This window comes from Protopterus annectens, chromosome 15.part0, assembly GCF_019279795.1.
Source record: "Protopterus annectens isolate FY-2018-M chromosome 15.part0, PAN1.0, whole genome shotgun sequence".
Classification (NCBI taxonomy): domain Eukaryota; kingdom Metazoa; phylum Chordata; order Ceratodontiformes; family Protopteridae; genus Protopterus; species Protopterus annectens.
Genome location: NC_056749.1, coordinates 611,419,194 through 611,438,718, shown reverse-complemented (window position 1 = coordinate 611,438,718; position 19,525 = coordinate 611,419,194). Strand labels below are relative to the sequence as shown.

Here is a 19,525-nt window from a genome sequence, read left to right as displayed (position 1 = left end):
TATTCAAAATGAAAAAGGTATATAAAAAGCTTACGTGTTCAGTTAAAAAGATGCTTTTCACATTTAAGGCAAATGTTCGCCAGTATGCTAGTAGAAAGGAATGTAAATCCTTATTAACTGACTGCCAGCAAGTTACTAATAAGTTAGACCTGAATGAAAAACTGGTCTAATCCTGACACTTTATACCATTAACAGATTGCAACATAGCAGCTGGTAGTCACAAGACTAAATGGTGCTCAAGTCACAAGCACTTAATCACCTCTTTCACCTGAATGGCGTGATTAAACTGTCAGAGTCTGCAGGGCAGTCTTCTATAACACTTGACAAATATAGAGAGGAAGGAAATCACAGAACAGCAGTGCTCAATAACGGTGCAGATACTGTAAATGGAGAAGTGTTTGGAAGTGCTCCTATACATACTGGACAGACCAGAAATTATTCAAACGTGAAAGTCTTGAGGTTTCCTCCAGGCTACTTCCTAATTAATAAAGAAATACTTCTGTTCATGAACAAACAAAAAACAGGTTTGCTAACAAGGCAACAAACAGGATCAACTTAGCATAATGATGTGCCATATCTCCACTATACAATTTACCAGTCAGCTCCAGTGACATACAGACTGAAGCACTGACTATGATAAAAGTGAAACAGCATCAGGCCAATGCCTAAGAAGCTGATGGGGGACAGAAGCCAGTCGGCAGTTCTAATATCTTTGTGGTTGAAATGATGCTTTCCACTAAAGGATTGTTATCTAACTGGAGTCCAAAAGGGCATGTCCAGGCACACAGATTGTGCTGGGCCTGTATGAATGCAGCAGGCTGTATGATGACAGTGACTCTGTGCTGACATAATGCAGCCAAAGTCAATGTCCAATGCAGCAAATATGACGTCAGAAACAACCCGGGGAGTAGAATTTAAAGAAAAAAAAAAACACAAAAGCTAATAATGACTGCCACATTGGGATAGACTATTTCACCTCCTACAAAAAAACAACACTAAAGTGTAAGAGGTGGAAGGTTTTGCCCCTAGAATAAAAAGACCCCCCCCCCACAAGGAGATGTGCAGTATAAATGCTGAATATGAAAAAGACCCCCCCACACAAGGAGATGTGCAGTATAAATGCTGAATATGATAAAGGGAAAGGAATTCAATCAATACAGTTAAGATTAAGATTGTCTGAGCAAAAAAAATAAATAAATAAAACAAAAAGTATGTAGTTGTCAAAACAATGTATAGGTAGGGATCAGTAGAAATTACAAAATTTCACCCACAGGGGCAGATGCTGATAAACAAGTTGAACACCACAAAGCACAATCCACCGACAAACGAGTGAGCAATATCCGTTTATTAATACATGCAAGACTAAGCGCTTTCACCAGCAATCTGGCTTCTTCAGAGTCATTTTAAAACACATTTCATTTTCATTTTTATACACCATGAGTTCAAATCCCATTCTACATTCCCACATTCTACCAAAAAATATGATACATTAATATAAGAATGCAACCACACAATATATATTTTCTCTTATAATCATGCTTTTTACATATTGTGTAAAAATAAAATTGATTTACATTCAATAGAAAGGGATGATGTGAAGTAATGTGTAGGTTATGTTTCAAGTTTAGGTAATTAATTAAATAGGTAGATTAATTGATGGGTGGCCAGGGTTTAACCAATGGGATTTGAACTCATGGTGTATAAAAATGAAAATGAAATGTGTTTTAAAATGACTCTGAAGAAGCCAGATTGCTGGCGAAAGCGCTTAGTCTTGCATGTATTAATAAACGAATATTGCTCACTCGTTTGTCGGTGGATTGTGCTTTGTGGTGTTCAACCTGTTGATCAGTAGAAATTATCCATTTTGATCTCCTTCATGACATGAAGCAATGACCACCAGTCCAGTTTAACTTTAATGTTGTCTTATCACAGATACTGTCTAAATCATCCAAAAGTTTATTCTATTCACTTAGAATAGACACAGTCTGTGAGAACCAATTATCAATTGCATTATTCTTACAGAAACTTTGTCTTAATCAAAGGGGCCTTACTGTAGATTTTTACAAACCAACATACTCTAACAGAAATGGCTCATGAAAATGTTTATGCACCATTAATGAATGTCTCCTTTCAATCTTATATTGGACAGTGAGAATAAATGTGGGGATTTTAATCCCTCATAACTCATACCCCCTAGATGTTTTACTCTTGGTATACTGACCCTGGACATATTAAATTCTTTGTATGCATTCCAATCTTGATCTAACAAAATGTAAAAGTAACTCCTTTATTAGATGTTCATAGCCTTTTTGTCTTAAGGTGACAGACACTGGCTTCTAACCCTTCACAAAACAGTGAAAGAGATACACTCAGCTATATAACTATACTTACTGTAGGTGAATTCCAACATGAGATTTATGACTCTTGGTTCATATTCTGAAACACCCATATCCTTCAGGATCTGTGCCATAACCTGAAATATAAGTAAAATAATTAAACAACATTAACCTAAGCTTTTCATATACAAAGCACATCATAACAGTGCCAAAAAGAACAAAAAATTATAACAGTACAGCATTAATAATGGATAAATATACAAAAAAATCCATAGATTACATGGATAAAATATGTAAATATTAAAAAAAACTATAACTTAACTTCCTACAATGGATGCACATATCAAAGAATAGATCTTCATTTCAGATCTCAAATGAAAAGGGGCTACAGCTAACTGGTACAGAGTGTCAGGGGTACTATGAAGAATGCCAAAGACACTGAAAATTTGGGTGTACAAAACAATGGTACAATCACTACTACTGCATGGTACAAAAACCTGGGCTGTAAAGGCAAAGTAGTTGAAGAAGCTACAATTGATGAAGACAGGTGGTAACATACACACTGTGGGGAGAGATGAAGAAATTAGGACAATACTGCAGAATCCATAGCAACTCCAAATGGAGAAAATATTTTGGTGGTTCGAGCCCACGTGCACAAAAGCAAGAGACAATCTTGGGAAAAAGATATGACAGAGACAGGAAGAAGGCAAGAAGAAATGAAGGTGTTCATCCAAGACATTGATGGACTGCATAAGAGAAGACTTAGGACAGTCAGCCATGACCAAAGAAGGTAGGAGAGTGGCACTGAATAGAGAGTGATGGTGAGAACGGACAACAGCACTCCAGCTCCATTTAGCAAAAGGGGAATAAAGAGGGACAATGATGCCATACCAGCATCCCCGATCTCTTCACCATCCTGGATGTGGGTATGTAATGCCCAGGTGAAGGCCAAGTCAGGCACAGTAGATCCAGTAAACAAGAACCGGAGCTGGTGGCAACTGACTGGCAGCTAAAACACACATGCGCATGCATGCACACACACACTTTATAAACGTCCGTGTGCATACATTAGTCTTTGCCAGCTAACTTTTCACAAAACCTATCTGGCTGTGAAAACTCAGAGCTTAGTTCTGTCTTACAGTATGTCAAATAACTCGCAGTACTTTAAACCCAACACTTTAGGGCCACTGTGCAGGCCCAAATGTTGCAACCACTTCAATACATCCAGAGATTTGAGTTCCACTCTGTTCTGCAGGTCTCCAAAAGACCCTTCTGCAAGTTTCCACAAGATCTATCCACAGTAGCCCTATTCTACGCTCCAGTCCCTCTTCACAAGAGGAAAATCTAATGATTTTGTGTGCTCCTTGCCCTTTCTTTTAACAGAGCTTCTTACACTGGTGTTTTTCATTAAGAGTTTTACTTGCCCAAACTAATACAGTTACCATATTTACTCTAGTATACACATCCCAACTAGGTGCTTTACATTATACAGGATATATGCAGCATTATATAAAGTATTTCTAAAACATTACACAGCAATTTTTCACTACACAGTAATTTTCATGTACTAAACTACAATTATACCACGACTCCCTCCAAACACAAAACTCTTGGTTGCAACAGACAGGATCTGGCCCTGGACGACTCATCTGCAGTAAAGCAGCTTCAGGCATGCTTATGCTGGATTTTAAAGTAAATGGCTAGAGGGTTAAGGCTCAGCTAGTTAATTTAGGATTACAATTGTTCTGGCAGAAAGGCTACTGTAAAGAAGGAAAACTTATTAGCAGTACAAATTCACGTCCCAAAATGTAATATTTGTGGGTGTTAAGGGCCCATATAGCTGGTAAGAGGTAGACATTCCCACTCACTAGTACAGTACCTATATTCTGCACTGCTTAAATTCTTCTTAATCCATATCCTCTCTGTGACATCAATAAGAATTACGGAAGAAATAAGGAACACTCTAAGACAAACTGACCCTACTCCTACGTTTGAGGTACCTGTAGCTACTATAAATGAATTTAGGAAGTCAGGTGCCACTAGGAGGGCCTCTGAAATTAAAAAATCCTTCAACTGACTAAAAGGTTCTCAACTTCCATTGTGTGTTTCACCTTTTCGGTGGCTTTGCCCTTGGACAGGTCAGTGAGGGAATAAGTTATGGTGACAAAATTTAAAACCATTTTTTGATAATAGCCTGCCAGGCCTAAGAAGGCTTTAATTTGTTTAAAATGGTCCGTGTGGTCCAGTTCTTTACTGCCTCTACTTTTTCAGCCTGAAGATTTCTATCCTCTTTATCTATTACATATCATAAGTATGTGGCTTATGTCCTTCAAAGCTTGCTTTCTGCAGGACTGACTGCAAGTCATAGATGTCTCAAAGCCTTCAGAAGTACTTGTCACTTTAAAATGTGACTCCAAGTCCATTAAATGACTTACTATGCTGTCAAGGCATTCTGCTGACTATCTGCTACCTACATGAGATTTCAAAATTCTATCCAAGAGCTAGTGAAAGCAGGAGTCATGTTAATCCCAAAGGATAAGACAGTATAATAGAAAAGATAATCATGAGTGAATAATGTTGTCTTTTTTCCCCAAGGGTCTGTAGAATATGCCAGTACTCACTGGTTAAGGCTACTGAGGTCAGTTATTGCTTTACATAACCTCTCAGTTCATCCATTGTGAGCACTGGCAAATTCAGATGCATCACTCAGCTTCTGCAAGTCATTACAAAACCTTGTGGACACCCAGGTTTAAGGACCAATGTAGATGGAGTGTTCCATTCACTTTGGGACTTTTCAGTAACTCACAGTTGAAGCATTTTCTTTACTTATTCAATTACTACTTTTCTCTGGCACACATCTACTTTCTCTGGCACACATCTACTTCCCCCTTTTAACAACAAATATATTCTGTACTCCAATTTAAAAAAGTATGTGCCTTTTCAACATGTTTATTTTCTCTATGGTAACGTGATTTGTTTTTCAAGAAAGCTATTTAAGTCTGCAGGAGCTGTAGGTTCAACTGAAGGCCAACAAAGATTAGTAGATCCTCAAGAAAATTAGACGGGTGTGGCAAAATGCACCTTGATGGAAGGATGACCTAGTCCAGAATCAAAACTCTAAGCAAGATATATGAACAATGATGCAAAGGGAGCAGAGAAAAAGGTCCACTCCCTCTGCATTGGTCCAGAAGGAGAACTATGTTCACTTGTCTTTGTAACTGATGTTTAATGTTTGTCTGTGAGGGGGAAACACTTTGTACTAGTTTAGAAGAATGATGGGAGTGCTGGACACTAGTGGAAGTGAAAAAGCAGTGCCATTAACTAGAAGTGAATAAATGGGTAAGACTTGCCTAACAGAGGAGTTAGAAGTATCCCGGATAGGTGCAACATTACTGGTTCCTCTGGAAACTGAGGAAGACACAGGGAAATATCGTACTAGTCAAGGCCAACGTAAAGTTATGAGAATGACTTTGGACTTGTACTATCTACCATACTGGGTAAATCTTGTCATCAGAGGTAATGGGGAAGAAGCATAGAGGAGTCCAAGGACTATTTGTAGATCAGACCACCATTGGGACATCCAGCCAGTGGAGAGATGAGGGAGAATTTGTATAAGAAGCAGAAGAGAGAAGCAAGAAGCTCAGAGAAATATTTAACCCACTGTAGGAGCAGTTTCCAAGTCACTGGGAGGCTGAGTACACAAGCTAAACCATTAGCAGGCAGCAACTAAGCTTGTCAGCAGGTGAACTGGTCACCAGAATGCGACTGGTCAATGCATTCCAGTTCCATAATCTCATGGCTTCTCAACATAAGGTCAGGAACAAGCTCCCCAGTGTCTGCTGATGCACCTTACCAAAGTCATAATGCTAACATGAACGGCTATTAACACCCCGGGGTGGGATGTCCTAGGCTTCTAAAGGCTCCAGGGCCATTAGCCTAGTACACACCTATGAACCTATAAGATCATAATAGCTGCCCTAATCTCTAGTATGCTGATGATGATGGGCTTTGTGCCATCTGCCTTTTTAATGATCACCTACCCTGTGACTAATGCAACTGTGCTGATTACTGCCAAGGACGTAGGTAACCAGAAAGCGTTGCCTTTGTGTATGCTTGGCAGATACATCCAATGTTATTGGTGCTACTAGTGCATCTTGTAGATTTATCTGTACAAGACAGGACATGAGATCTGCCATAATTAGGATATGCAAGATGCATGGACTCTAAATGTACAATGTAATACCTGCACAGATTACTGGGTATAAAGTACTATGGGTACTGCAGCTTCCAAATACACCAAGTGCCATCAGAATAGACAGGCAGACGCTTTCTAGGAATACAAACCTTTCCTTTGTAAGGAGCATTTCCTGGTACAATGGAAGGCGTACTATGCACACACTAGTATCTAAGCTGCAGCCAGTTAATCTGAGTAACTATAAATAACTCAGAGACTTTAAAAAGTTCATAGTAATTCCCAGAGAGGGTAGTAATAGCAGAAGAGACTCCCACACTAACATTACATCCTGAACTGATGAAGCATCTAACAGCCATTCAGACACATAAGGAAATATTGCTCCTTACAGCCCGAGGGGGGGGGGGGCAGATGCTGAAACAGACATGCACTTGGTGAAACACTCTGGGGACTGAGATGAGACCAAATTGAAGACTGTCTCCTACCCAGAAGTGAAGAAACTTACCAGACTCCTTGGTGACCTTGATGTAGATGTAGTTAGTTCTCTTGAAGATTAAGCCAGCATATCCAATCTCCTTCCGATATACACAGAAGGATCAAATGCACAAGACCATATATAAGCTTGTTTGTGGGTAAATGAGGTATGGAAATGAGGTTCTTGGTCTTTCTGGCACAAAAAAAAAAAACTGAACAAAATCCTGATCCTTTCAGATCAGGTGGAATCTCTTGTACACCATGGGCAAAGGACTTCCATTCTTGCAGCTTTTTAACAAGGTGAAATATCAGGCAAGGGTATAAACTGTGAAGGTGGAGGTGTGATGACAGGAAACTTGTATGGTCTGGATATTACTCATTGTAGCAATCTGTCCATGGTGACAGGTTTCCATACAGGCACGTGAAGGGAAATTCTCTCTCAGATGGCACCAGAGTGGGACTGTTAGACATGGCCTTGCGGTTGCTGCTGCTGACCAGCTGTAATGTGGGCCACTATTGCACCACAAGTACTGCTTAAATAGGATTGGCAAGGACCTTCTGCTCTGGAATACAAGCATTCTGCAAATTACCATGATTATTAGGATTCTACCCAGAACTGCGGTGGTGGTGCTGTGGTAGCGTTGTCGCCTCACAGTTAGATGTTGCACTTTGATTCTCAGTTAGAGCGTCTTCTGTGTGTCGACATGCGTGAATGGGCATTCCTTCATTGAAGGTTGTGCGTAAGACCCGGCAAGCCAGCATGTAAAAATCTACTGCCAATCATTAGCGGACTGGAGTTCCGCTGTGGTGACCCCTAACCGGGAAAGGCCAAAAGACAGTATTAGGATTCTACCCAGAGTTGTTTTTTTTTTTTTTGAAGGTTGTTTTTCCTGCATTCTACACCTAAACCACATTTGGCATTGCTCAAAAAGAATGTTTAAGATGTCTGCAACATAACACCCAGAGCAGTAAGTGTTAAGAGTTTTGCCTTCCTTTTCATATACCCAAACAGCAACCTGACCTTAGGACTAAAAAACAATGCATGCTGGCGACCTAACAAATTTCCAAGCTCTAGCCCAAACTACAGAGGAGCTGTATTCAGCCTGCATCATGAGATTTATTATGCTGGATACAACTTACGACTGGAATGATAACTTTTCCTTTAACGGTCTACCAGGCCAGGCAACAAAGCTAATGAGTAATGTATTTCATTGGTCAGATATCACTGACATTCTGCCAAGCGTACAAGGTAATTTAAAACCTACACAAGATGCAAAAAAAACTGCATCCTGCTGGAGGGATAGATTCCTGTCCCAGAGACTTCCCATACTCTGGAACAGACTACCTATCTATGTCAAACAGAGCTTCTCATTAGCACTCTTCAAGAAAAATCTTGATGATTGGATGGGTAATAGGAAATTCACCCTGGGGATCACTTCTGTGGTTCTGCTTGACAGGGGCACAGGAAAATAGTTTTCTTGGGTGGCAAAAGCCAGGGTACCTTTTTGGCTAGGCTTGTATAGGCCCTAGGGCCAATAGCCTAGTACCTACCTATGAACCTATCCTCAAACAGCCCATCTTTCTGAACTCCTTGGTTAGTGGATTCAGGGTTTTGTGGAGTTGGATACCTTCCAAGGGCCACTGCAGAAACTACAGCATCTGACTCGAGTGCCTGCAATCAGAAATTTTCCTATCAAGGAAGCCAAAGAATATGATTAACTTCCACAGCACTAGAACCACCATATCAGCCTAATAACACTGATGAGTACCTTTAGACTATCCACTAATTCAGGAGTGCTGGGTAGACTGAAAGGCCTTCTGAGTCACCCTCTGCAGGGAGGACACAGGGTTGGTGGGCCAGTCCTCTCTCTTTTTGATCATCTCCCCAAACATGTTTTGACATGTTTACTCAGGAGTGGGTGTGTGTGTTAGAAAATCTGTATCTGCCTCAAACTGGACATCAGATGCAGGACATTCCAGAAGGGAACCAAAGTGCCTCCTCTTACACAATGCCTCCTTGGCTCCTTTACAGGGAAGAATTTTGAAAACATATAAATGACATCAAGAGATGGCCTGCAAACAATTAGGATCCCTGTACCCCAATCTGGGTAGGTGAAAGGACTACTGCTCAATGAAAGACAGTCCCATGGAAGTAAAAAAGACCCACAAATTGTACATAAAGGAACAAGCTTTTCCAGGGAGTGCTTCAGAAGAGATGGGTATACATAGCCAGCAGTCTTGTCATTGAACAGACAGAGTGTCCTGCTTCTTCTTGGCTCAATATTCTTCTACCAAGTAAAGTCTACCTTAGTTAATTAATTCTGCAAAGAGTGGTACACTATCTGAACATGTGACACCTCTACCAAGCAATGTCTTGTGTAACTACTTTGGTTTCACCAATACATCTCATAAACTAATGGCTTGTGACTGCAGAAAGGGCAACAGCACAAACAAAACAAAAGTGGTAAAAATAAATGAACAAATAAATAAAAACAAATGACAGATGGGTGTAGATTTTTTTACTTTAATATTCACGGAAGTAGTGTGGTTCTGTCATGTGAAAAGAAACAAAAAGGTTTATCCAAAAAAAGTTGGAATTCCATGAACTAACAAGTGTCAGAAGACTAAATATGACACAACAGATAACATAAGGTGAGTATTCATAAATTGTTCCTGCAACTTTTCATTTAGATGCAAAATGTTAGCCTTGGGATATTTTTATTATGGCAACCTGCAAAACTCTTACAGTTTGAATATGAATGAGTGAATGGTCCTAACACCTGCTACTTTCCATAAACATGCCAGTGGCAAAAAGACAGTACTGCTCCTTTCTCAAGACAAGCCAATAGGTGGTAAAATAATGTACATAAACAGACATATAAAACATTGTTAAATTTAAACAAAAACATCAGTTTTGGTCAACTACAACCCAGAAGCTGGACAGGAGGAACCAGCTTCTCCTTGGAGTACTTCGGCATAGATGGGTATATGCATCCAGTGATCTTGAAAAGTGAAGAGATGGAGGGTCTTCCCTCTTCCTGATGAAACATTTTTTTTCTACAAAAGAAAGCCTAACTTGTTTAGTTACTCATATATGGCACCTCCAAGTACACTGCTCCTCAACAAAGCAATACAAGCGACTTTTGTGTTTTCTGGAACTACTTTGTTTCCACTGGGGCACTTTCTAATAGAATGCTCTGTGACTGCAGAAACAGCAACAGCCCTTCAAACTGGAAGATGGGGGAGCATTTTTCATTTATTTATATTTACTAGAGTTAGTGGGATACTGAAAGATGTAGCTTGCTCATGGCAGGGTTCATCCACAAACAGGTGGAAATTTGGAAACTAGCAGGAGTCAGAAGACCAAACATAAGGAGAATTCATAAAATTCCCACAATTTTAGTTAGCTATGAAAAGCCTTGGACTATTTTTAGTATGGGAACCTGTAAACACCTTGCATACTTAATGGACCTAAATGCCAAAAATGTAAGAGTACTAAAATTTAACACTTAAAAATCTGTACAGAATAAGGAATGCGTAAACAGGATACCATCAATATTTTAGTAACAGCACATTCATGCTCATACACACAATCTTGAAACATTTTTATTGTTATTTTGCCACATTCTAACTATCACATTCTTTACAGCATGCCACATACATCATGTTCTAAATTTATTATAATAAAGTAGACCAACAGACGTTTATATTTGGTACCAGTGAAAGATGCACTAAAATCAGTTTTCTTAATGTGTTTGCACTGAGCATATACATCATATATACCAAACTCTCAGCATGGTGCTTTGCTCTTTAATAACACCTTCACACAGAGTGTCACCTTGTTCACACATAAGACTGGTGAATTCACCTGAAAGTGGCACCACAATTTAGCAGCAATTTTAAATATGCCTCCACTAAACTTCAGTTATTCCAATGTACCTATTTGTTAACCTGGTAAATTAATTGTCATCCAAGGGCACTTTTCAGCCATGACTCAGGACACAGTGGCTTTTAAGGCATTTCAGTGAGCATTTTAGAATATCCAATCAACCAGCCAGAGTTTGGAAGGTGGAAGGAAGAGGAGTACCTGGAACTTATTGCACCCACAGGAAGAAAATGCAGAACTCCACACATACAGTGACTACAGGACAGAACTGAATGCAAACATCTGAACCTCTGAATCTGTGAATATAAAACCTTACCAGTAAGCCACTATGCCATCCAACTGAACCCTGGACAGCTCCCTATTGAAATGTCTGCAGTGGTATTACACAGTAATGACACACCAAAAAAGAACAAAAATACAGAAGGGTTAATCTCAAATATCACCCATCTCCTTTAAACTTTTTTTTTTGCAAACATTTATATATATATATATATATATATATATAGATATATAAATAAACCAACTCTCAGACTGACATAACTCAGAGGAAAGGGAATACTCCAAGAAATGGCTATCTTGGACTTGGTATATGCAAGTCTATTTTTTCAGCCATTCAGTTTCTGTATTTGGGGACTAGCTGAAGTGGATCCTGACATTTCAAATGTTTACCATCCTGGACCCTAATCTGTGAAATACTGCATGCATATTTCTAGAAATACCATGTTGTACTTTATTTCACTGCACAAGTGGCCCATTACAGATTTCTAAATCATGATTATTATTTACTACCATGGTTTTTCCTGATCAACTATACAAAATTGCTCTATTGTCTCACTAGTGTACGCTCCATCTACAACCCACTGCTTAAGTAGCAGCACACTGTTCTCAAAACCTGCAGCATCATCTGTTTTTAATCTGGATGCTCCTACCAGTCAGGGATTAACTACATTGTGTTTCATAACAAATGGGTGTAAACTTGCAGTGTGTAAACAAGAACGCTTTTTTATTGCCTTGTGAACAACTGTGGTCTCAGTCTGCAGTTCCTCGTAATTAATAACATTAAACTCTTAAGTACAAATAAAAACTAATTCACTACTTATTTCACATAAGCTAAATTTGATTTTCAGTTTACCTTTGCTGGCTAACCACATAACAAAACAGTGTCAAATAATCATAAATACAGCAAAATATCTGACTAGTGTTTTAAAAACTTTTATTTGGTCCCCAATGACCAAGAAGAGTATTTACATTCTGGAAGACCTGTTATTATTGTTTCATATATAAGCTTATTTAGACATTCTAAATTGGCCATAGATGAGAGAGTGTGAGTGCAAGTGAGTACTGTGAATAAACTACCAAGCCAGGGCTAACCACCCAGCAGTGTAAACCTTGGCTTGAGAGGATTGTCACTCCAAAAGTGACACCCCAATCCCATATGCAAAATGGGTAAAGGGATTGAGGATAGACAGACATTTGCTGCCCAAACATAAAAACATTGTCACATAAAGCAAGCTGTAACAACTGACACTTTATCGATATTAACTGGATCTGCAACTGCTGTTAAAGGTCATCACTATGCTTCTACCCTACCCCATTAACTGTATGTGTATATAATGCTTCTACAGTTAAATGTTTATACTGGGCTGGGCTGTATAAAATAGTATTTTGTAGCGTCTGCAGAAAATCATTTGAATTTTAAGATAGAAGGTGTGCCAAAACACATGGTTAAGTTTATACTCTAAATAACTAGTTCTAGTTCCTCTACACCTGCCCATACATCCACTACAGGTCTCATTGGAAGTGCATATCAATCATTACATATTTCCATTTTCCAAAAAAAGCTGTTGAGTTCTAAACACACAAATAAGATAAAGACAGTTTAAATAATCAGATGCTAACTCACAAATAAAACTGACAGCTGAATGCATTCACTGAGATTTGACCCTGACAATTTATAAGAAAATACATTACAAAATTATAATACATTTACAGCAGTAATTCTTAAATGATCTAAAGACTCGTGCTCATCTTTCAACAAATTACAATGCTTAAAATCATATTTATCTAAAGTTACTAGGTTACATGTAACAGATACTTGCACCATCAAAAAGACTCTCCAACAGGTGAAACAGCAACAGTCCAATAAAAATTTTTACTCACCTGGGATGGGAAACCCACTTTGCTGTGACAGTGGCTGCTCCCACCCCTCTTTTACCACACTTTTTATTTAGGTTCATAGGTTAGTACTAGGCTAATTGCCTTTGTGGGCCATTTTAAGCCCAGACAATTACCCTATGTAAGAATCAAACCCTGCACTTTGTGTCTGCAAGGTAAATACCTTAACCATTATGCCAGTCTCCCACCCTTGGGAACAAACTTGCTACAATTCATACCATTCAACATTATTAAACTTAACAAACAAGCAAAAATGTGGCTGCACTTTTCAGCAAAATGTAGAAAGAACAGCAGCTAAGGAAACAATCTTGCACAACACATAATTTACTCAAATAGCTACACTGTATCTGCATAATTAAGTGGTACAGCTGACAACTACTTTAGAGAAGCACATCTCCTATGGCCACATTTATTTAGCGATCAGCAACGCTCAGATCTTTTAAACTGTTATCGAAGTAAAAACAGGCACTTAAGCAGATTTCCTACCCCCGCATGACAATGAAAAAGATATACAAGTTCTTGAAATCAACAACTCATACCTGAGCATCTTTCGGGACACTCTTAGGCGATGCCATATTGTTAAGAAAGTAACACTTCCGGTAGCAAACCTCGCGAGAGTACGTTGAACTAGTACAAGGGTAAAAAGAGAAAAACAGTAATAAACTTGTTAAACGTATAAATGCGTATTTGTTGATTCTATGTTTTTATTTTACTCATATTTTCATATGTCATATATGTTCCTTAGAAAATGTGTGGTTTTCCGGCAAATCACTGAGGAATGACGCCACTCTGTAATTAACAGGGATTTGAATTTCAGACTTCATGTCATCAGTAAGGCAAAACCTTTTGGGCATTTGTCCCTTCCACCTTATTTTTGGCTTTGCTCAGATTGCTTGTGCTTACATGTTTAGTGGGACACATTACTGTTGTGAAATACAGAGGTCTGACGTTTACTGTAAAGGATTGACTCATTTAAATAGCTGAATCGTCTTGCTTATTTTTACACAGGTGTTTATTTAAAGGTTGTAAAACTGAACAGGAGATGCAGTTAGTTTATACGGTTTGATTTGTTTTGCTTTTCCTCGTTCGTTTGGTTAAAAAAAGCTGACCTCAAAGCTCATGACAGACTGCTTTGGACGATTTTTAAGAATGCTGGACAGTAGAACCAACGCATCGCTATAAATGCTACAGCAATTACAATATTAAAGCAAGTGATATTCACGAAAACGGTAATTCCCTTTTCTGTCTAATGTTGGAAGGAGAAATTACCAGTAGGAAACTTGGACCAGCACTGAAAGCTCACTTCTCAGTATCGGTATAAACTACTGCCTTTGCTTCTTATGTTAAGTAAGCGTCAAGTTTTGCCCAGACTAGTAAAATTATTAGAAAATATGTATGTTGTTTACATTTTCACTTATGCTTTTTGTCCTTGCTGAAAAGAATTGTCTTTGAATCAGAACGTCAACTTGGTTAACAATGAAAAATACCTAGTATAAAGGACTGAATATATGAGAAACACGAAAGTCAGTCACACACATACCTCTCAACCAGTTAGCACAAGAAATCTGGGCAAAGACATAAATAAAAGTGGGACAAAGGCTCAAAATAGGGACAGTTTTTAAATATTGCTCTTACAAACTTAGAAGGCTGATAGAACAACAGGTTTTGAATTAGTATGCATTTTCTGAAGGGTATGAAGTCTGAAACTCAAATGTCCGTCATTATTTTCTAACTTCATTCTATAATAATTTGCCACTAAATTTTCAGAAAATCACAATTTTATGAAAAAACGGACCAAAAATGTGAAGCAAAAAATCTGGACAGTTTGTGAAAATCTGTACAGTTGACAGGTATGGTCACACATGATTAACGCTAACGAAATGTATTTATTTGTTGACATTTGTTAACCGGGTTTGTCCAACTGGGCTTGTGGCCCATTTTCAGTGGAGACCCGAGGAGAAAAGCTCCAGTAGTACATTTTTAAACAAGTACAATTTTAAATAATATTGATATAATAGCAGAAAGATTCACATATGTTGGGTTACATGCATAAAGTTAAAGTTGCATTAAAAAGAAGCTTAGTAACATAATTTTACATTGATATAGTTCAATAAGTCAACAATAACATTTTTTGTTTGTATAAAATTATGCAACTGTATAGCAGACACATTGGAGAGAGAGGTGTAATGAGGTACTAAGTATGGACCTTTTGAGGGTACATAAAGAGAAGGAAGACTAGGTGGGGTCATGGCAAGGGCAGGTCCTGGAATTGAGAAAATAAGCTTTTAGTTCATTTTTAAAGTGTGAAGTGTGGGAGATTGAACGTAAGTTAAGGGGAAGTTTGTTCCAAGCATGGGCAAGGGAGTGTTTGTAGAGTAGTTTGCCTACTGACCTTTTTGGGTGGTGGACATAAAGTAATTGTTGGTTAGAAGTACGGAGGGTCCGGGATGGGATGTAGATGGAGATTAAGGAAGATAGAGATGGACAGCAGGAGGTTTTATAAAGAATAGAGTACAGCATATGAAACTGATAAGAGAGCAGAAATTGGGAAAGTTCAAGCCATTGAAGAGAGTTTAAAGAAATGCAGTGGTGTGAGTTGTATGGGGAGTTAGTAATGAATCTGGCTATTTTATGGTAAGTCTGTTGGAGTTTGTTTAGAGTGGAGGCCTGGATATTGGTAAGAACTGGGGCGGCGTATAAGAGGGAGGGGAGGGGAGGAGGAGTGCATGACCCAGCATAAGTCTAGATTCAGGGGTTAGGAATTTTTTGTTCTGATATAGCAGACTAGTTTCTGTTTTTTTTTTTTTTTTATACACTGGAGTATGTGTAGGTTGAACTTTAGCTCGTCATTGATAATGACCCCAAGGAGTTTTGTGTAGGTGTCAGTTTGGATAGTTGTATTGTTAGAAGATGTAATAAAAAAGGAGGTTTTGTAATAAGAATGAGGAAGGAAAAGCAGGAGTTTAGTCTTTTTGTAATTTAGGATCAATAGGTTGTGAAAGAACCATTGTTCAGTGGATAGTAGGGCTTGCTGGGTCAGGGAGTGTAGTTCAGGAATGTTATTTGAGATGGATATGTGTAGAGTCGTCGGCATATCGAATAAGGGAGGATTTTTTGCATGAGGTGTATAGATCATTGGTGAAGATGTTAAACAAAAGGGGTCCCAAGATGGAGCCTTGGGGAACACCAGTGGAGATGGGAAGGAAAGGTGAGGAGGACGAGAGCCATTTAACAGATTGTTCCCTGCCAGATAGGTAACTATTAAACCAGGCAAGTGCGGAGGGGGATAGGTGGAGATTTGCGATAGTAGTAGAGGATGAGAGAGTATCGAAGGCTTTGGAGAGATCTAGGAAGAGACAGGAAATTAGTTTATTGTTTAGGGCCTCTGCAATGTTATGAGTGAAGGAGAGGAGGGCAGTGGTGGTGACGAAATCCATGCTGGGTAGGGGTAAGTAAGTGGTGTGTGAGGAGGTGATTGAGAAGCTGAGAGTGAATACATTTTTCTAATATCTTGGGGAGGGGGGACAGAATGGCAATGGGTCGGTAGTTTGAGGGGTCAGTGGAGCTTCCACCTTTATGAAGAGGGATAGTAAAAAAAGTTTAAAGCTCGAGTTAAACAGTGGGTGATATGGTATATATTGTTTAAATAAATAAACAGCGCTCCATGCAAATAGCCCTGAACCACATCTTTCAAACATCAAGTAAAAGTGAAAATTATGGAAAAAAAAAAAACAGTGACCATAATGGTAGTAATATGCATGAAGAGCAAGATAACAGGATTTGTTGTGTTTTCTAACTGATAATGCTACTCTCTACTCTTTAAAAACAAGCTATCGATATGATAGACAACCAACCACAAAATTTCAATAATGCAGAAACAATATTCACCAAGCTAAAACTCAACTAAAACAGCATCTACATTTAATCGGTAACAACATTAACACAGCAGAATCCATCCTAAATTGGGCATTCCAAAACATCTCCTCAAGAAACAATCATAATGGGTGACTTTAATATGAACTGGAGGTCCTGTGACTCCCCCCCACCCCACCAACCACTTCAACCTACATGGTTTCAATCAGTTAATCAAAACCCCAACCCAAATAGATAAAACTGAAAAAGAGTCCATCCTAGATTGGATCCTCACTAACTGGCCAACTTAATCCTACCTCTCCGGTCCCCTCCCAGACACTCTCAGCGATCACTTTCCCACTTTTGTAATAAGACACCATGTTAACCCAATAAAGTCCTCCATCTTTAAACAAATTCGATATACAAAGAATTTCAAAGCCCAAGACTTTATATCATTCTGCACTAAATTTACACTGCACCCAACCCACTTTCCTACTCAGAAAAAGAACTATATTACCCAACCATCTCTCAGAGTAATTAGGAACAAAAAGAATTTTAAACCTGATGACTTTATCTCTGCCCTAAAACAATGCATCTGGAAACCACTAACACAACTACCTCTAGACGAAGCAGTTCACTACTTTAACTAATCCCTCTTAGAAATACTAAATCATGCACCCACCAGAACCATTAGAACTAAAGCTAAATACGCTACCTGGTTAACTAGTGCTGCTAAATCCATCCTCAAACAAACAAAGCATTGCTACATTACCACAAAAATAGAACCCAGTCCACAAAACAACACTACTTAGAACTCCGCAACAAAGCCAAAAAGCAAGTTAAACTTGATAAAATTAACCACTGTCAGAACCTCCAAGAAAAGCATAATCACAACCCCCAAAAATTCTGGTCAGCTGTGAATGCTTTACTTCTACCAGGGAAATCTGTAACCCCAACCCCAGCTATAACTAATAACCTAGAAGATATCGCCACCCAGTTTAACAAATACTTCACCAAAAATGTTAAGACCCTTGGAGAAAGCCTAAACAATATTAGCAACAGTGAACCATCCCCACCCAAATCAACATAGGCACCCAGGATAGCAACCCCCACTTCTGCCTAAACCCATTTCCAGTCAACTCCATTTTAAAACTCCTCCACAAGCTAAAACCAACCTCCCTAACCACAGAGAACTTACCAGCTGAATAGCTGCAATAACTATAGCCCATCCGGTCACAATTCTAATAAACAGATCAATATCAGAGTGTAAACAACCCAGTCTATGGAAATTTTCCCACATCATACCACTGTATAAAGGAGGTAATTCCGTAGAATTAAACTACCGACTCGTAGCTGTCTTATCACCCCTATGAAAAATACTCGAAAGAGTCATACATACACAGCTAATGAACTTCCTTCAACAAAATAACCTGCTATCCAAATATTAACATGGATTTAGACCCTTCCATAGCACTACTACTGCTCTCATGTCCTTTACCAAGAAAATCAATAATCACAGAAATATGGGCCAACTAGTCTCAGCCATTTTTCTAGACCTGTCCAAAGCTTTCAATATGGTCAACCATAATATACTCCTCAAAACACTATACAACCTAAATATGAGCATCCCCTCCATCTCATGGTTTAAAAACTACCTATCAGGGTGACAACAAGCAGTATTATGGAAAAATCAACTACCAGTATCCTTAGGAGTACCCAGGGCTCTATACTCAGCCCATTACTGTTCTCTCTATTTACTAACCACTCACTACTGCCACACCCAATGCCTCAGTCGTTCAGTATACAGATGACACCACTCTAATATGTGCCGCCCACACACTACACAACCTCCACACACTAACCCAAGAATGCTTCTCCTTTTCAGAGACTTGGTTCAGCAACTCCCAACATATCTTAAATCCAAATAAAACAAAACTTCTCATCTTTGGACCAAGTAAATCCTCTCCATCTGATAACTTCACCATAACCTCCTAGAATAATACCATGATCACCCCAACCTCCCATATCAAATTCTTAGGGGCAGAAATAGACAATAACCTCAGATTTGATATTCATATAGTCCAGACTATTAAAAAAAGTAGACAAAAAATGCAAGCTCCTCTATTGGAACAAATCATATTTCACTAAGCAAACTAAAGTTACCATAGTTAGGACTCATTTACTGTCCACTCTCCTCTATGCTACCCCAGTACTGACCAACCATCGCAAGACCAACCTATACAAACTAGAATCTTGTTACAACAACATCGCTAGATTTTGTACTGAAACCCCTTACAGGAACCACCACTGTGTAGCACTCAAACAGCTAAACTGGTTAGAACTGCCTCACCTACTAAAACTCAACCAATTAATAGTCCCACATACATTATTCTATTACCCAACTAAAATCCCAGCACTCCAAAATCTAGTTACACCATATTCTACAACAAGAACCATAAGAACAACAACCCCAAACCACCTACAAGTCATCAAACATAATGAAGCCGGGAAAGCTCACTTTGGCTATTCCATCTCAAAAGCATGGAATAACCTACCCTGCTACCTTACCTCCATCACCTCCATCATACAATTTAAAAAACTCCTCGGGGC

At 38.8% G+C, this 19,525-nt stretch overlaps 1 protein-coding gene across 1 annotated transcript in view; it reads right to left on the bottom strand.

The window, feature by feature from the left end:
• The window catches only part of LOC122789954 (transcription initiation factor TFIID subunit 9-like), a 340,646-nt gene extending 326,955 nt beyond the window's left edge, over positions 1-13,691 (bottom strand). The window contains exons 1-2 of the mRNA XM_044057454.1: positions 13,603-13,691; positions 2,392-2,473 (exon numbers count right to left, since the gene is read on the bottom strand). Of these exons, the coding sequence (XP_043913389.1) occupies positions 2,392-2,473; positions 13,603-13,638 (118 nt within the window). The 5' untranslated portion in view covers positions 13,639-13,691. The remainder of the gene's footprint in view (positions 1-2,391; positions 2,474-13,602) is intronic.
• Positions 13,692-19,525: the final 5,834 nt, after the last annotated feature.